Genomic DNA, 14,195 nt, shown 5'->3' with positions numbered 1-14,195 from the left:
TTCCTTGCGCGAATATCTAACGAGGGGCGTGCGGGGCCGGGGCGAGGCACGTTGCTATGGTGCGAGATCAGGCCACGTGCACGCGGCCAATGGCAGGCGACGGAACTCCGCGGCTCGCGCGCCCCGCGCCGGCCACGCCGCGCCGTCGTGTCGCATTGCTCGACGCTCACCGAGTCGCTCGCGGCGGTCGTCCGAGACTAGTGACGCATCACCTGCGCCGCGGCTGACCGGTCGGACTGTACGGAATAGTAGGCCTCTCCGGCCTCACGAGACGATCGGTCACCGTGTTCGCAAAACAGCTTGCACGCTGGCGACATGCACTTGTCACTCTACTAATGACATCGACAGTATGAACTTTTGTTAATTATGCCTCTAACTGTATCAACGATAGTTTTTTTATTACAAATAAAAAGTGTATGTGTGGCTGTATATGTTATAATAAGATTATATAATGGTTTTTTTTTCAGTTAATTGTTATTATACATATAGCGTGTGCGCACTGCAAAACACTTGGGAAGAAATAAAAGCTTTTTGCGTTGTATATAAATGCATAGTAGGTTACCCACAAGTTAACCACTTGGAAAAGAATTAGTCCCACCATATTTCGTTTAAGTTAATCTTAATGAATCTCTTAATGAATATTATTGACTATAAAATTTAAATAATAAAGCAAAGCACTTATAACGGCACCTTTGGACATCGATTAGCCACACCTCCCTGAAACCGTATACTGAACTTTGAACGTAAATGCAAATTAACTTAAGGTTCAAATCAAATTATTTTGATTCAAATGGACTTACAAGTACTTGTAAATCGTCAAGCGCTACAACATAATTTGACACGTTCGACAGTAATAGATACTTACCAAACTTATAAACATACATATATTATATACTTAACTGGAATGTTCTACAAAGTACTAAATGCCTGAATATAATAATTATTTTTGTCTAGTATTTATAACATTTTCCTCATGACGTTTCCCATCGGTAACATACCTGTAACGATCCGATTTACCTCAAATGTGAGTTTTAGCCTATGTCTACTTTTGCACCCCTTTTTAGGTAAGCAATTAGCTCTGCCTACACATACAATACAATACTATTTAAAGGTCCATGAAGCTTCCATCTACACATACAAACATTAATCCATAATATAAAATCATTTTCTTGTAAAAAAAAACACAATGTCATAGTTTTCATAATTGAGAAACTTCCATTCAAACATGTTTCTGCATAAAATTTTCAAAAAACTTTTACTTACCTGCGGTATATAAGAGTTTCGCTTTGTTTCTGTGCTTCACGCTTCTGGCCCCAGCGGTGTAAGCCGCGTTGCGTTGTCAGTCATTTTATTTGAAATTTTAGATAATGTTGTACAGTATTTGAAAAATCCTTAATAGCTACAGAAAAAGCATCGATTGCAGGGAAAATGAAGTGTTTATACCTTTTCATTAAAAATATATATTACGAGATTTTTTGCGACGTCTCGTTACTCACTCTGTTCCTCGTCGTTACTCGTTAGTTATTTTATATAAGAGCGGAGCTGGAAGCGCGCCTGAAGAAAAGTGACTACCACCGCCTATGAACACCTGCCTCACCCGAGGGCTTGTTTTAGGCTTGAGTTTTAGTCAATGAGCCGACTTGAATTGTCTGTCTCGCCTTGTTCAGCACACCAAGCTTTAAAGAAGCCAATTTGGCTTTATCTTCCAATTGACCGCGGAACTGAACAACGTTCGAAATCTCGACGCCAAATATCGCGATACTGGCTGAGGCAGCGAGGGGCGTATTCTGAAGATGAGGAGATATGACAAAAGGTGACTTTTTAGCGGTTAACGCGCAAACTTGAGTCTTATTAGGGTTGAATTGGACTAAGTTTTGACGTCCCCAGTCCGAGACTTTGGCTAATAAAGACTCGATTTTAGACATAAGTTTGTTCCGATATTCGTCGACGTGTTCCCGAGAAATATTAGCTCGGTCGGTGTACAAGGCGTCCACAGTGCTGTTATCTGCATAGCAGTGCATCGTTGATATGCAGAAGAAACAGAGTAGGCGATATTTACTGGTGGTAGGGCTTTGTGCAAGCTCGTCTGGGTAGGTACCACCCACTCATCAGATATTCTACCGCAAAACAGCAATACTTGATATTGTTGTGTTCCGGTTTGAAGGGTGAGTGAGCCAGTGTAATTACAGGCACAAGGGACATAAAATCTTAGTTCCCGAGGTTGGTGGCGCATTGGATATGTAAGCGATGGTTGACATTTCTTACAATGCCAATGTCTGAGGGCGTTGGTGACCACTTACCATCAGGTGGTCCTATTGCTCGTCCGCCTTCCTATTCTATAATAAAAAAAAGATAGCACACAGCCTTGTGGAACACCAGAATGGACGAATCTTAAGTCAGAGCATGCACCGTCGACAACGATGTATTTGCACAATTTCACGGCAAGCCCGCCGGAAGGAAGCTCGCCGGTGTCCAAGGCGCCGAGTGCGCCCCGAATGTTGGAATCCACTAAAAAACCAGCTGTACCCTTTCCGTCTTAACGAGAAGCGCCACGGGATCGCTTGCGCAGGCTACCGTGGTCATGAAAACGCTTTCGTCTGAGGTCGTGGTCGGACGGGTGGAGAGCGTAGCGTAGATTTATCGTGACGTCTGTTGGTATGTCATCACCAGCTGCGGTCTGCGTTTCATACGGCGGAAGTTGTATATGTGTGGTTATTGATGTGTTTTCCCTGCAGACGGAGACATGAGGTAATGAACACAGGGACATATTTACTCTTACGTAAATAATATTAATCTGATTCTGAAATTATTATTTACAAAAGCACCCGGTTTTACCGGGTAATGTAATTTTACCTGTACGAAGTTTAGACGAAGATTAATATAAAATCTTAATCTATAGAAAGTCATTGCTGCTGCGTATCAAAAAAGACTCCGCCATAATTATGTATGTAATAACATTATCAATATCATATACATACATACATGAATATACACACATTTGTATGTACGACAGTTTAAACCATGTTCTAATATTATACATAGATATATCGAAGGTAAAGTTTTGAAGTACCTACTATTTGTTTGAAGTAAATATTTGGTTTGATGGATCGAGAGTTGTTTTATTATTTGAATATTTTATTTATTGAACATGGTTGACACAGTTCGCATAACTTATGCTAAGAAGAAATATAAAAAATCGTAATCGTTTATAGCAAAATCTTTCCGGAAATATTTATTTAGCGAGCATTGCCTGAACTATACCGAAATATATAATACAAATTATAATTTATTTACTTATCAATAAGGAACTCCAACAAAAGTACATATAAAATACAAAAATACGTGGGAAGTGTTTTAATACATCAGAATAGTGATGATATTCATTAAAAAAACATATTATGTATCACATCAACAATGAGACTGAAATTCAGGCCTGATTTAGGGGAGGGCAATAGCGGCTCTAGCCCCGGGGCCCCCACAAAATAGGGGCCTACACAATATGATCTGTATATTTTTATAGATAGGAAAAAACGTTCATATTCGTAGTTAGTTCAAGTAGTTCTTGTAAAAGATTTTCTCTATCTTTCTAAATCTGACAAAAAAATTGATACAAAAATATCTTCGAATAACTGATAATCTGGTAAAAAATCGTGTCACTTGTACAAGAATTGTACAAGTTAGGCCAGCGTGTTCGGCCGACGTTGGTCCATTATACTGGGTCACAATAAAAGCACTGTCTATACGTTTGCGTATAATTCATTCGCCATTGGGCGTTTGATAGATGCAGAAACTACTTACCGCTGTAATACATACATTTCTACAGTTGGATAAAAGGTTGCCAATATAAATGTACTATAACTTACACATGTAAGATGTGGTTAATATTGCAACACAACACAAATTAATTACAGTACAGTACAGTAACATTGCAGTCCAACTTGGCAAAACTATTTATAACATGTCTTAACTTGATACATCTTATTTTATTCTTGTACATTTAACATTTCTTTGAATTTAATGAACTACATTTCCTAATGCTTTTGTAAATATATCTGCGATATTCTTTTCTGGGAATTTCCACTGTGTACCTATGGTCGCGTTTGCCTGGCCTTTCGATGGTAAAAAAACTGTAGATTCTACCGAGAAGAAGAAAATAAGAAAAATTGTCTCTGTTACGGCTTCCGATAAGGCAATGTACTCGGCAATTATAGAAGACTTTGTTGCAATGTTCTGTTCGTTTGGTTTCCAACTAACAATATTTCCAAACAGTCTAATAACATAATCCTGTAGTAGTGTTCCTCTCTAGAATGTCTTCTGTCCAGTAATCGTCCACGACGAAATTTAAAATTTATAACATTATTATTTTGATATATTTTTTTAATTTAGGTCTCTTGTCAAGTACACATACTATAGAACTCGCAGAGCATATTTGAAATATGTATCATCGTAGCAATTTTGGAATCTGCTTAAATAATTTACGCTGAAAGATATGATCTAGTACCAGTACTAATAAAATGCATATACTTCATATCCTCACATACTCGTATATTAACATTGTTACAGTTTTTCATTTATTTACGTAGGTGTCTTATACAATTTCGCATTTTCAATATTATAACGTTTAGCTAAAGACTAAGAGTTGAGACATTATCTTGACGATAAACATATTCAATATCAAAGTAGTTTTACCCTACCTATGTCTTTCGTTTTAAACTTGTCAGATAATTTGTGTTTCATGTCAGCCTATAACTTGTTAAATTTTACAGCAAATTAATAATAAAATGTAAACAGTCCAGTCATTTTCCTTTTTAACACACAGACAAGTCGTTTTTACTTCTGCGATATTTAAGGGTTACCAAAAAGTTTTAATACATTCACATTCATACATTCAAATAATAGAATGATTTATTTAATTTATAAAATGTTAGTACCATCTTCGTAACCGTCGTACATGAACTTCAGACACAACTTTACAATTTAGGAATGCTGTCTCGACATCCATTTGATGTTGCAGCTAAGAGTAGGCGTTTTAGCATATCGTTTATCTGTTAGTTTATATTATCTTCCCTTTCCTTCTCTTGTATTTTATCTCATTATCTATATATATATATATATATATATTCAAATTTATAATTCATTTACATGGTACATTTGAGTTTTAAAAACAATCATTCATTTGTTTTTTCCCCCTTAATTTTTTTCTTTGGCGTCGCTTATTACCGCACAATGGAAAACATGAAATATCGGTATATTTACGAGTACAAGTTCTACCGTGGCACCAGTGCTGCAGAAACAGCTCGAAGGATTATTGATGTGTACGGCGCTGGTGTCGCAAAAGAAAGCACGGTACGTTTTTTGTTTCAACATTTTCGTTCTGGAAATTTCGACCTTCAGAACCAACCCCGTGGACGGCCGGAGACCAAAGTGGAAAATGAAGAATTAAAGGCTATTGTGAAAGCGGATCCATCACAAAGCACTTCAGAGATAGCTGCAGACTTCGGGGTAAGTGATAAAACTCTATTAATCCACTTAAAGAAAATCGGGAAAGTAAAAAAACTTGAACGATGGGTACCTCATTTGAGTGAATCGAACTTGCAAACACGCGTCGACTGCTGTGCTACTTTGCTCAACCGACACAATAATGAAGGGATTTTAAATCGAATCATTACTTGTGATGAAAAGTGGATACTGTACGATAATCGGAAGCGCTCGTCGCAATGGCTGAACCCTGGAGACCCAGCCAAATCCTGCTCTAGACGAAAATTGAGTCAGAAAAAGTTACTTGTGAGTGTTTGGTGGACTAGCGCCGGTGTCGTTTACTACAGCTTTCTAAAATCTACCCAAACAATTACGGCAGATATCTATCAGTCAGCAACTGCAAGCCATGAAGGGAGAACTAGCTGCTAAACAACCGAGATTAGTCAATGGCTCTAGGCCACTGCTGCTTCACGACAATGCAAGACCACACACTGCACAACAAACAACCACTAAGTTAGATGAACTACAATTGGAATGTCTGCGACATCCACCGTACTCCCCAGACCTTGCTCCAACAGATTACCATTTTTTGCGGAATTTGGAAAACTTCTTACAAGGACAAAAATTCAACTCCGATGCGGCAGTCCAAACCGCCTTCAAAGAATTTATTGATTCTCGCCCCCATGGTTTTTTTAGTAAAGGGATCAATGAACTACCTATGAGATGGCAAAAGTGCATAGATTGTTATCTATGCATACTTTGGCATGTGCGGTGCATACTTTGATTAATTAAATATATTTTACAAAAAAAAAATTGATAAATATATTTAATATATATTAAGGTACTGCATGTAATACACGAGGGGTGACATCTAATTAAAAAACAGACATGTAAAACTTAATAGTGGAGCAAATTTATTTTCCTAACTTATCAAGTGACAGTTGTCCGGTCGAGGTCGAGGTCGAGGTCATTCATATTGTTATCTAAATCATTATTTGTAGTTATATATGTTATCCAATATTATTTATAGTTATAGTAATTATCCTTCAAATCCGAGAAGACCCAGTGACCATGTCACGTACATTTACTGAACGTAGTTACAAATCCGGGCAAGCACCACTAACGATAAGTTTTATGTCCTTCATTTGTGCTTATAATTATTCACCTCGTGAACGGGATTAACCCTGTATGTGCCTAATAAAATTCTGCTGAGAGGAGACTTTAGGCCAGCAGTGGGTCATTATCAAAATTACCTCTTTTTTTAGGATATTCTGAATAAAATAACCGTTTATATTACAAGTGTTCACTAAATTCATTGATGAAAGAAAGCGACTCTTAAATGGTGGAATTTGACATTGCGATGACCTTAAGGAAACATCGCCAGAAGTAGAATACGCATACAATATCTACTAAATTAATAAACTAGATTTCACTTTTGTTTTTAAAATAATCAATACAGTTTTTGTTCGAAATAATTTACATTTCAATTATAATTTACATTTTAAAGTACGAATAATTTATTAATATAGATAATGCCGTGTAACGGTATAATAATTATATTATTTCGGGTTCCTTCAAACGAGGCGTGATCTTGCGGGCCGGCAAGGCGGGGACGGCTAGTACAGAACATTCTTCCCGACTGTACTGGCCGTTGTCGCGTTTGGACTCTACTACCACTTACCATCAGGTGGAGTAGTCATTTGCTATCCCGGCGCATATAAAAAAAAAACAATAATTTTATATCACATTACTGCTTTTATTATTATTACGTTTGTTTAGAAATATTACCGACGGTTGAGAAGTATCAACACTAAGTATTACCGATGATTGAAATGAAAACCTGCAGAAGCAGGTATGAACCTTAACTGTATTTTGTTTTAATCACATTAACGTACAAACACGCGCGATTTAACTTTATCAACCAGAAATTTCTGGTTGATAAATTTATTGTTAAGGTTGTAACCAAGTGAGTATTTGTAACCATAGGATCCCCCGGTGATAGAGCAAGGCCGGTCTGGGTGAGAACCACCCACTCATCAGATATTCTGCCGTTAAGCAGCAAGACTTAGTATTTTTACGTTCCGGTTTGAGTAAGTGACTACAGGCACAATGGACATAACATCTTAGTACCCAAGGTTGATGGCGCATTGGCGATGTAAGGAATGCTTATTATTTCTTATATCGCTAGTGTCTATCGGCGGTGGTGGCCACTTACCATTAGGTGTCCCTTTTGCTCGTCCACCTGCCTATATCATAAAAAAATAAAAATAATAGGACACACGATAGATTTTATTTATATGCTAAAAAGGCTCTGCGGCCGATCCCTTTAATCATAAATAAAGTAATGTAATATATGTACGTATTTCCATAATCAAGTTGGACGGGATCGTAGTAGAGTGCAGTACATGAAATGAAGAAAAACGTTGCAACCAACTGCTCTCGTAAACCTAATCATATACCTTATTATTTGCATCTATCTGTTACGCATATCTAAAACGTATACAAAATCACGCAATTCGATCACTTACACCAAATTATACCATCCTCAAAAAATCATTTGTCTTATAAGAACCTACTTGAATAATGTAAATTTTTATTTTTAGGGCTATGTAGACTCCGAAAACTGAACCCTTTTAGGATCTCTCTCGAGTCAGTTCGAGTGTTCCGAGGAATTGTTTGAATTCATCCCGACCATTGAAATTCACTATCGGATATCGCGTCAAAATTCCAAATCCATCCACGCCACCTTGATATCTGGACATCCAAAAAAAGCTCGCTTTTAAGGCCTTTCGCTGGCGGTTTCTAAACATATATGAATTGGAAATCTTCAAGAAGAAACGGAAACGCATCTGCTGGCCTTCCGATGTTGCATATGTCCATGGGCAGTAGTAGTCACTTTACATCAGGTTAGCCGCCCTTTTTTTTCTTTTTTATGTAAGAGGTTATGTCCTCTTACATAAAAAAGAATAACCGAACACTGATTTTGCAGGTTCATTTTTAAAAATAATAATAATTCAAAAACGCTTTATTAAAAACGCATAAAAAATTAAAGGCTTATTATGAGAAAAGCAAATAAATTTAAAATATAATTAAGTAAACATGTATACGGAAATCGGTTCATCCTCTCTTCCTTATCTCTGTAACTATAATAGGGCTTTACTCATAGCTTATAGGAAAACCTAAACGAAAATCGAAACAATGTGGTAATTGACATCATTTATACCAATAAGTATTAGCAATAAATAATCGAATAATAATATTCCTCCAGACCGATTTCGGCCACGGCGGCCAATGTCAAGAGAAATCAGCCAACTGCGCAGTATATATTATAGTGCACAAGTGTGTGCGCAAACACAGGTACACTCTCTACTCCATAACTCTCAAAATCCGAAACCGGACAGAGTTCAGGCGCAGGACCAACGGCTTTACGTGCTTTCCGAGGCACGGGAGTGTACACACTTCCAACTTCCAGACTCCGGGCTGCTACTGAGAATTTTCGACAGAAAATCTTAATAACTTTTTATTGGCCCGACCTGGGATTTGAAACCAGGACCTCTGGGTCCGCGGCCTTACATATAGCCACTAGGCCAACGAGGCAGTTACCGCGAAAAATACTACGCTCACTCATCAAAGACTAACTATGGAAAAAAAATCACATTTTAAAGTGTTAAATTATATAATAAACTTCCAAAAATATTGAAGAAACTAAACATCCAGTAACGTGTATTTTTATTACCATAATTCGAACCGTTAATTATGTATAAAGTCTATTTTAAAATCTTATCCTCAAAAAAAAAAAGGAGAGGAGGCCTTAGCCCAGCAGTGGGACATTCAAGGGCTGTTAGTGTAGTTTCGATTTTAATTAAACGTTTTAAGATTAAAATGTATTAATTTCTTATTCTCGCATACAATGTAAATAAATGTTTTATGAATTTAAATTGAATTTTATTATATTTATTAACTAAATGATTTTTCACTTATTATAGAACTTATTAAACTATCAATAAGGCGTTAATTTTTGCCTCAAAATTGAATTCAAATTATTAATTAAAATGGTATAAGAAAACCAGAAAACATTATTTCTCTTTGATATGATAAGAGTTTATAAATGAAAACTATGTTTTAAATAGAAAGAAAGTATGTATATATTTATTTTATTTGTACTGTTTATTTGTTTGTTGGGCTACTTACAGTGCAAATGTCTACAGGCGTAGGTGAATCAGACCGTCAGGTCACCAATGTTAGACCTTGCGTCAACTCTGCGTCAAACCTTGAGTTAGTAAGTTACTTTTAAATTTGCTCTTACCCACTGACAATTGAATCACTTGACTTGGCTTCCAGAGCCAAACAATTGAGATCGCTGCCATGAATGTAACGATATGTGACATGGGGACTATTAATACATCAGTAAAAAACAATCACATCTCCAAGTGTCGTTTAATGCAAGCTCTTCGTCACGGCACAATGAAACCTACAGCTGCACCGGCCATTATACGATTGCGTCACATCTTATATACGAATATTAAAATTACTAAACATTAAACTAATCGGTCAGGGCGTCAGTTCGTATCACATAACACGTGGGTTCGTCGAGATCGTCGGCGAGTCTGTCGGCGAGGGTGTCGGCGAGGGTGTCGGCGAGGGTGTCGGCGAGGGTGTCGGCGAGGGTGTCGGCGAGGCGGCGAAGTCAATGAGCAGCTTGCCGCGCGCGTGGGGCGCGGCCGCGCGCTCGTAGGCGGCGCCGCCCTCCCACCACGGGTACGAGCGCGCCACCTGCACTGAGAACTGTGCTCCGGCTCGAAACGTACTCATTGATCGACGTGCATAGTACGTACGAAATTAAATTAATTAGATGTAAATGATCTTATATTAAATTAACTATAATAATAACGGCCTCCGAACCGGTCTTCGCCACTGCGGCCAATCTCAAGAGATTAGTCAACTGTGCAGGACATATATGCATATTACATATTGTGCACAAGTGTGTGCGAAACACAGGTGCACTCTCTATTCCCTAACTCTCATAATCCGATGGAACGACTATCCGACACGACCGGAAAGAGTTCAGGCGCAGGACCGACGGCTTTGTGTGCTTTCCGAGGCTCGGGAGTATACACAATTCGAACTTCCAGACTCCAGGCCGCTACTGAGAATTTTCGACAGAAAACCCCAGTAACTTTTAATTGGCCCGACCTGGGAATTGAACCCAGGACCTCTGGGTTTACGGCCTTACATCTACCTACTAGATCAACGAAGTAGTCAAAATTAACTATATTATGTATGTTTAGGAGGTTATCGGTGAAATAAAAGAAAACGAACCTTTCCCCTTTCGGCCAGTCGCCTCAGCATCTCTATGTGCTCGGCGGAGGGCATGAAGTAAGCCCAGCGCACATGCGGCGGACACGACCCGTCCGGCGCCGGACCGGCCCGCGCTACGCCCGCGCACTGCTCCGCCAGCGCGCCCGCCGCCCGCAGCCCGCCCGCTAGCATGCCGTGCGCGTCCGTCTCAAGCAGCAGCGGCGAGCTCAGCGTCACGAAGCGCGAGAACCGCCAGCGCCGCGCACCCGCCTCCGCCCCGCCCACACCCGCGCAGTCCAGGATCACCTCGAACCTGCGAGATGTTCGGATACGAAAGTCAGGAAAGACCGAGGTGGACTTCTGCTATTTTCGCGCAGCAGATGAAATGACTCACGGGCCGGACTCCTCGAGCAGACGATCGTAATCTGGTGAATTTCTGTCGAGTGCGGCCACCGCGCCCAACTCCGTGGCTCTCGCGCGAAGATCGTCGGAACATCCTACGACGACCTGCATCGAGATGTGTCGCTTTATGTCTTCGTTTCGAATTCACAGGAAAATTTGAGATGAATCGGCGCGACGACCTGCGCGCCGCTGCAGACGAGCAGCTGCAGGGCGGCGTGGCCGACGCCGCCCAGGCCGAGCAGCAGCACGCGCGCGGCGCGGCGCGGGCGGCGGCGCGCGGGCTCCAGCCCCGCCGCGCGCAGCGCCGCGCACGCCGACAGCGCCGCGTACAGCGCGCCGCCGGCCTCAGAGTCGCTCAGAGCGCGCGGCGCCGGACCAACCTGTCGATTAAACATCCATTAAATTGTCCGATCCACCGAAACGTAATGTTTTCGGGCTTTGAATTGTGGTACACTCACCCAACGGTTCTTGACGAGGACGTACTGTGCATGAGCCCCTTGCCAGTGCGGTGGCACCACTCCCCACACGCGGTCGCCTGGACGGAGACTTGTCTCTGCACCAGCGAGCTCCACTTCTCCCACGAAGTCACGTCCCACCACAAGAGGAAACTCGACGTCGGCACCCTCCAGTTTTCGTAGAGTATTCAAAACGCGAGCACCGTAACCTCCTATAATATTGAACTATTTAGTTACATAACTTTTGTTATGCCTAGTATCAAAACATAGGGACATTTTTAACACGTTCTTTTAGTTATTATTAATATTTAAGAAATCATGTTCTGCTTATAACTATATAATATTCAGTTCGTTGTCACCACTAAGCTTGTATATTAAGGTTTCACTCTGTTCACGTTTTAAGAGCTCAACACAGTTACAAAAATCAAATTGAAAAATATACAAGAAATAGTCAAGCGACAAATGAACAGCAGAATAATAGTGCAATCTCTGTTAAAACAATGCTGTTCTCTGTTTTCACAAAATAAAACACATTGTCAACACACATGTGTATTTACAGTCCGCTAAAAATTGAAGACCTATTTTTGGTACTATTTTGATTTAATAATTGTATCTAAATTGGAAGGTCACAATAACTATGCTAAGTGGTGTTTTGCCAGGTCGCACCTTAAACAAGCACCCAGATATGTTTTATTTTATTTATTTTACTTACAATTTACTTACGATCACTTCACTTATACATTTATAAAATTAATTAATACAAACATATTATCTAAACACAACAAGCGAATAAAAAGTAGAAAACATGTGAAAGGAAGAAACAAAGAAACTCTTAACCTAAAGTTGTGAATTTGATCGTTCTGAATTGAATCTGTGTGAATTGCAAAAAAAGAACACACCTGGTTCAGGAGTAAGGTATTGAAGGTGTGACTCGTGTTTATAGTGTTAAAGGTAATAAAAGTGTAGCACAATGATCAGTGCCAAAATGTACCTTATGAACAGATATCGATGAAGTGAAAAAATATAAGCCGATTCATATTAGAAGTTCAGTAGTATTTGTATATAGATTTTTATTTATACAAGTGTCTTATTGAATATAGCTCCTTAAATTGATATGATTATGATAATTATTAATGTATTGCCTATAACTCAAATTAACATTGCTTTCTAAAATATTTTACACACATGTGTCTTGAGAAGATATAAACTAATTATAACTTGGTTTATTTATATGTATAAAGTTAGTTAATGTTATAGTAAAGAACATTAAGAGTTCTTTCGTGGATCACATGTTTGCTTACATCACCAATGAGCCACCAACCTTGGGAACTAAGATGTTATGCCATTTGTGCCTGTAATTACACTAGCTCACTTACCCTTACTATTTATAATATATATATATATACATATAAACAAAACATTACTGGCTTTGAACAGAATAAAATATGATTTATTGTACTCCAAAAGACTAAAATATAAATACAGTTATAAACAACAAAATTACTGGTTTCACAAAAGGTGGTCTTAATAGCTGATGGCTAAGTGAGAGATCTCTTTCAGACAGTTTTTGGAAAAAGGACATGCGACTTTGTTAATGTGGTAGTGTACAGTTTGATTATAGTTATTCAATTTTGGTCTTCAATTTAAAAAATTACCGATCATGCCGAGGTCGAGAGGATTGATCGACGCGGCTCGCACGCGCACGAGTACGTCGTCGGGCGCACGCAGTGTCGGCACGCGCGCCGTCTCCAGCCGCAACTCGCCGGGGCCATACGCGTGCACACGCCAGGCTCGCATGCGGCCGGCGCTAATGCCGCGGGTCCAACCAGACATTTCCTAGTGTATTCTATTAAAAATATTTTAATAGACACTAGTTTTTGTTTATTTAGGTTCAAATGCAAATTCAGAAAGTTTTCTGTCAGCCTCCTTTAAATTTTAGGTTTCTTCGTTTTGTGTCAAGTGAAGATAAAGCACGGCTAAAGGCATAAGAGGAATTTTAATTTACTTAACCAAAATATTAATGTCATTTCATTCTTTTTAAAAGGAAACAAATAAAAAAAATTACCAACTTATTTATGGACTATGGTCTGAAATAGTAGTTATTATTATATTATTATTAGAATATAAACACGAGTTATACTTAGTTTCAACATAACTATAGTAATCATATCACACCTTATTGATGTCGTTAATAATTTAGACAATTCATTATTAGATAGAGCCACAGGTATCTCTTACCTTTTCTATATTCTATACCGCTAAATTTAATATAAGTTCGATTAGAAATTGGTGTTAAAAATACTTTTTTTCTGATTGCATTTGTATTTCGTCAAACTTTGACGTTTAAACAGCTGATGCCTGTCCCTGATTGTCATTTTAACATGTAGATGAAGTGAATAAAATAAGAATATTTCCAACTTAGAAACAATCTGTATTTTAAACAGAATTATGAATAACTCTGTATAATTTTTACACAGCTATCCCTAGATCGTAACTATAATTCAATAACAATTTGGTCCATATATTTTATTACATTTTAATGATGTGATGTGGATAGTTAAA

The 14,195-nt window shown here is 38.8% G+C and overlaps 1 protein-coding gene and 1 long non-coding RNA gene across 3 annotated transcripts; one reads left to right on the top strand and one right to left on the bottom strand.

Annotated features, from left to right (window-relative positions):
- The first annotated feature begins 106 nt into the window (after positions 1 to 106).
- LOC126774108 (uncharacterized) lies at positions 107 to 10,892 on the top strand. Its single transcript, XR_007669791.1, has 3 exons — positions 107 to 359; positions 9,672 to 9,753; positions 10,767 to 10,892. It is a non-coding gene; the product is annotated as an uncharacterized LOC126774108 (long non-coding RNA).
- On the bottom strand, positions 9,899 to 13,991 carry LOC126774103 (reticulon-4-interacting protein 1, mitochondrial). 2 transcript variants are annotated; one of them, XM_050495432.1, is made up of 7 exons: positions 13,872 to 13,991; positions 13,289 to 13,479; positions 11,637 to 11,845; positions 11,358 to 11,558; positions 11,171 to 11,283; positions 10,798 to 11,089; positions 9,899 to 10,263 (listed from the first exon to the last, which is right to left on the bottom strand). In XM_050495432.1, the coding sequence occupies exons 2-7, from the start codon at positions 13,464 to 13,466 to the stop codon at positions 10,048 to 10,050; spliced, it is 1,209 nt and encodes a 402-aa protein (XP_050351389.1). In that variant the 5' UTR covers positions 13,467 to 13,479; positions 13,872 to 13,991; the 3' UTR covers positions 9,899 to 10,047. The 2 variants fall into 2 exon arrangements, with proteins under 2 accessions (XP_050351389.1, XP_050351390.1); XM_050495433.1 differs by having other exon boundaries at positions 9,899 to 10,251.
- Between the last annotated feature and the right edge of the window lie 204 nt (positions 13,992 to 14,195).

Source organism: Nymphalis io, chromosome 16 (assembly GCF_905147045.1).
Source record: "Nymphalis io chromosome 16, ilAglIoxx1.1, whole genome shotgun sequence".
Classification (NCBI taxonomy): Eukaryota; Metazoa; Arthropoda; class Insecta; order Lepidoptera; family Nymphalidae; genus Nymphalis; species Nymphalis io.
The sequence above is the reverse complement of the archived record's forward strand: the minus strand, read 5'-3'. Positions and strand labels throughout refer to the sequence as shown.

Excerpts from the sequence above, each read along its gene's own strand:
- LOC126774103 (XM_050495432.1), bottom strand. The coding sequence starts at position 13,466 with ATGTCTGGTTGGACCCGCGGCATTAGCGCCGGCCGCATGCGAGCCTGG. Across the intron at positions 11,284-11,357 it reads TCGTCTGCAGCGGCGCGCAG|GTCGTCGTAGGATGTTCCGA; the intron begins GTCGTCGCGCCG and ends ATCTCGATGCAG. Across the intron at positions 11,090-11,170 it reads CTGCTCGAGGAGTCCGGCCC|GTTCGAGGTGATCCTGGACT; the intron begins GTGAGTCATTTC and ends AACATCTCGCAG.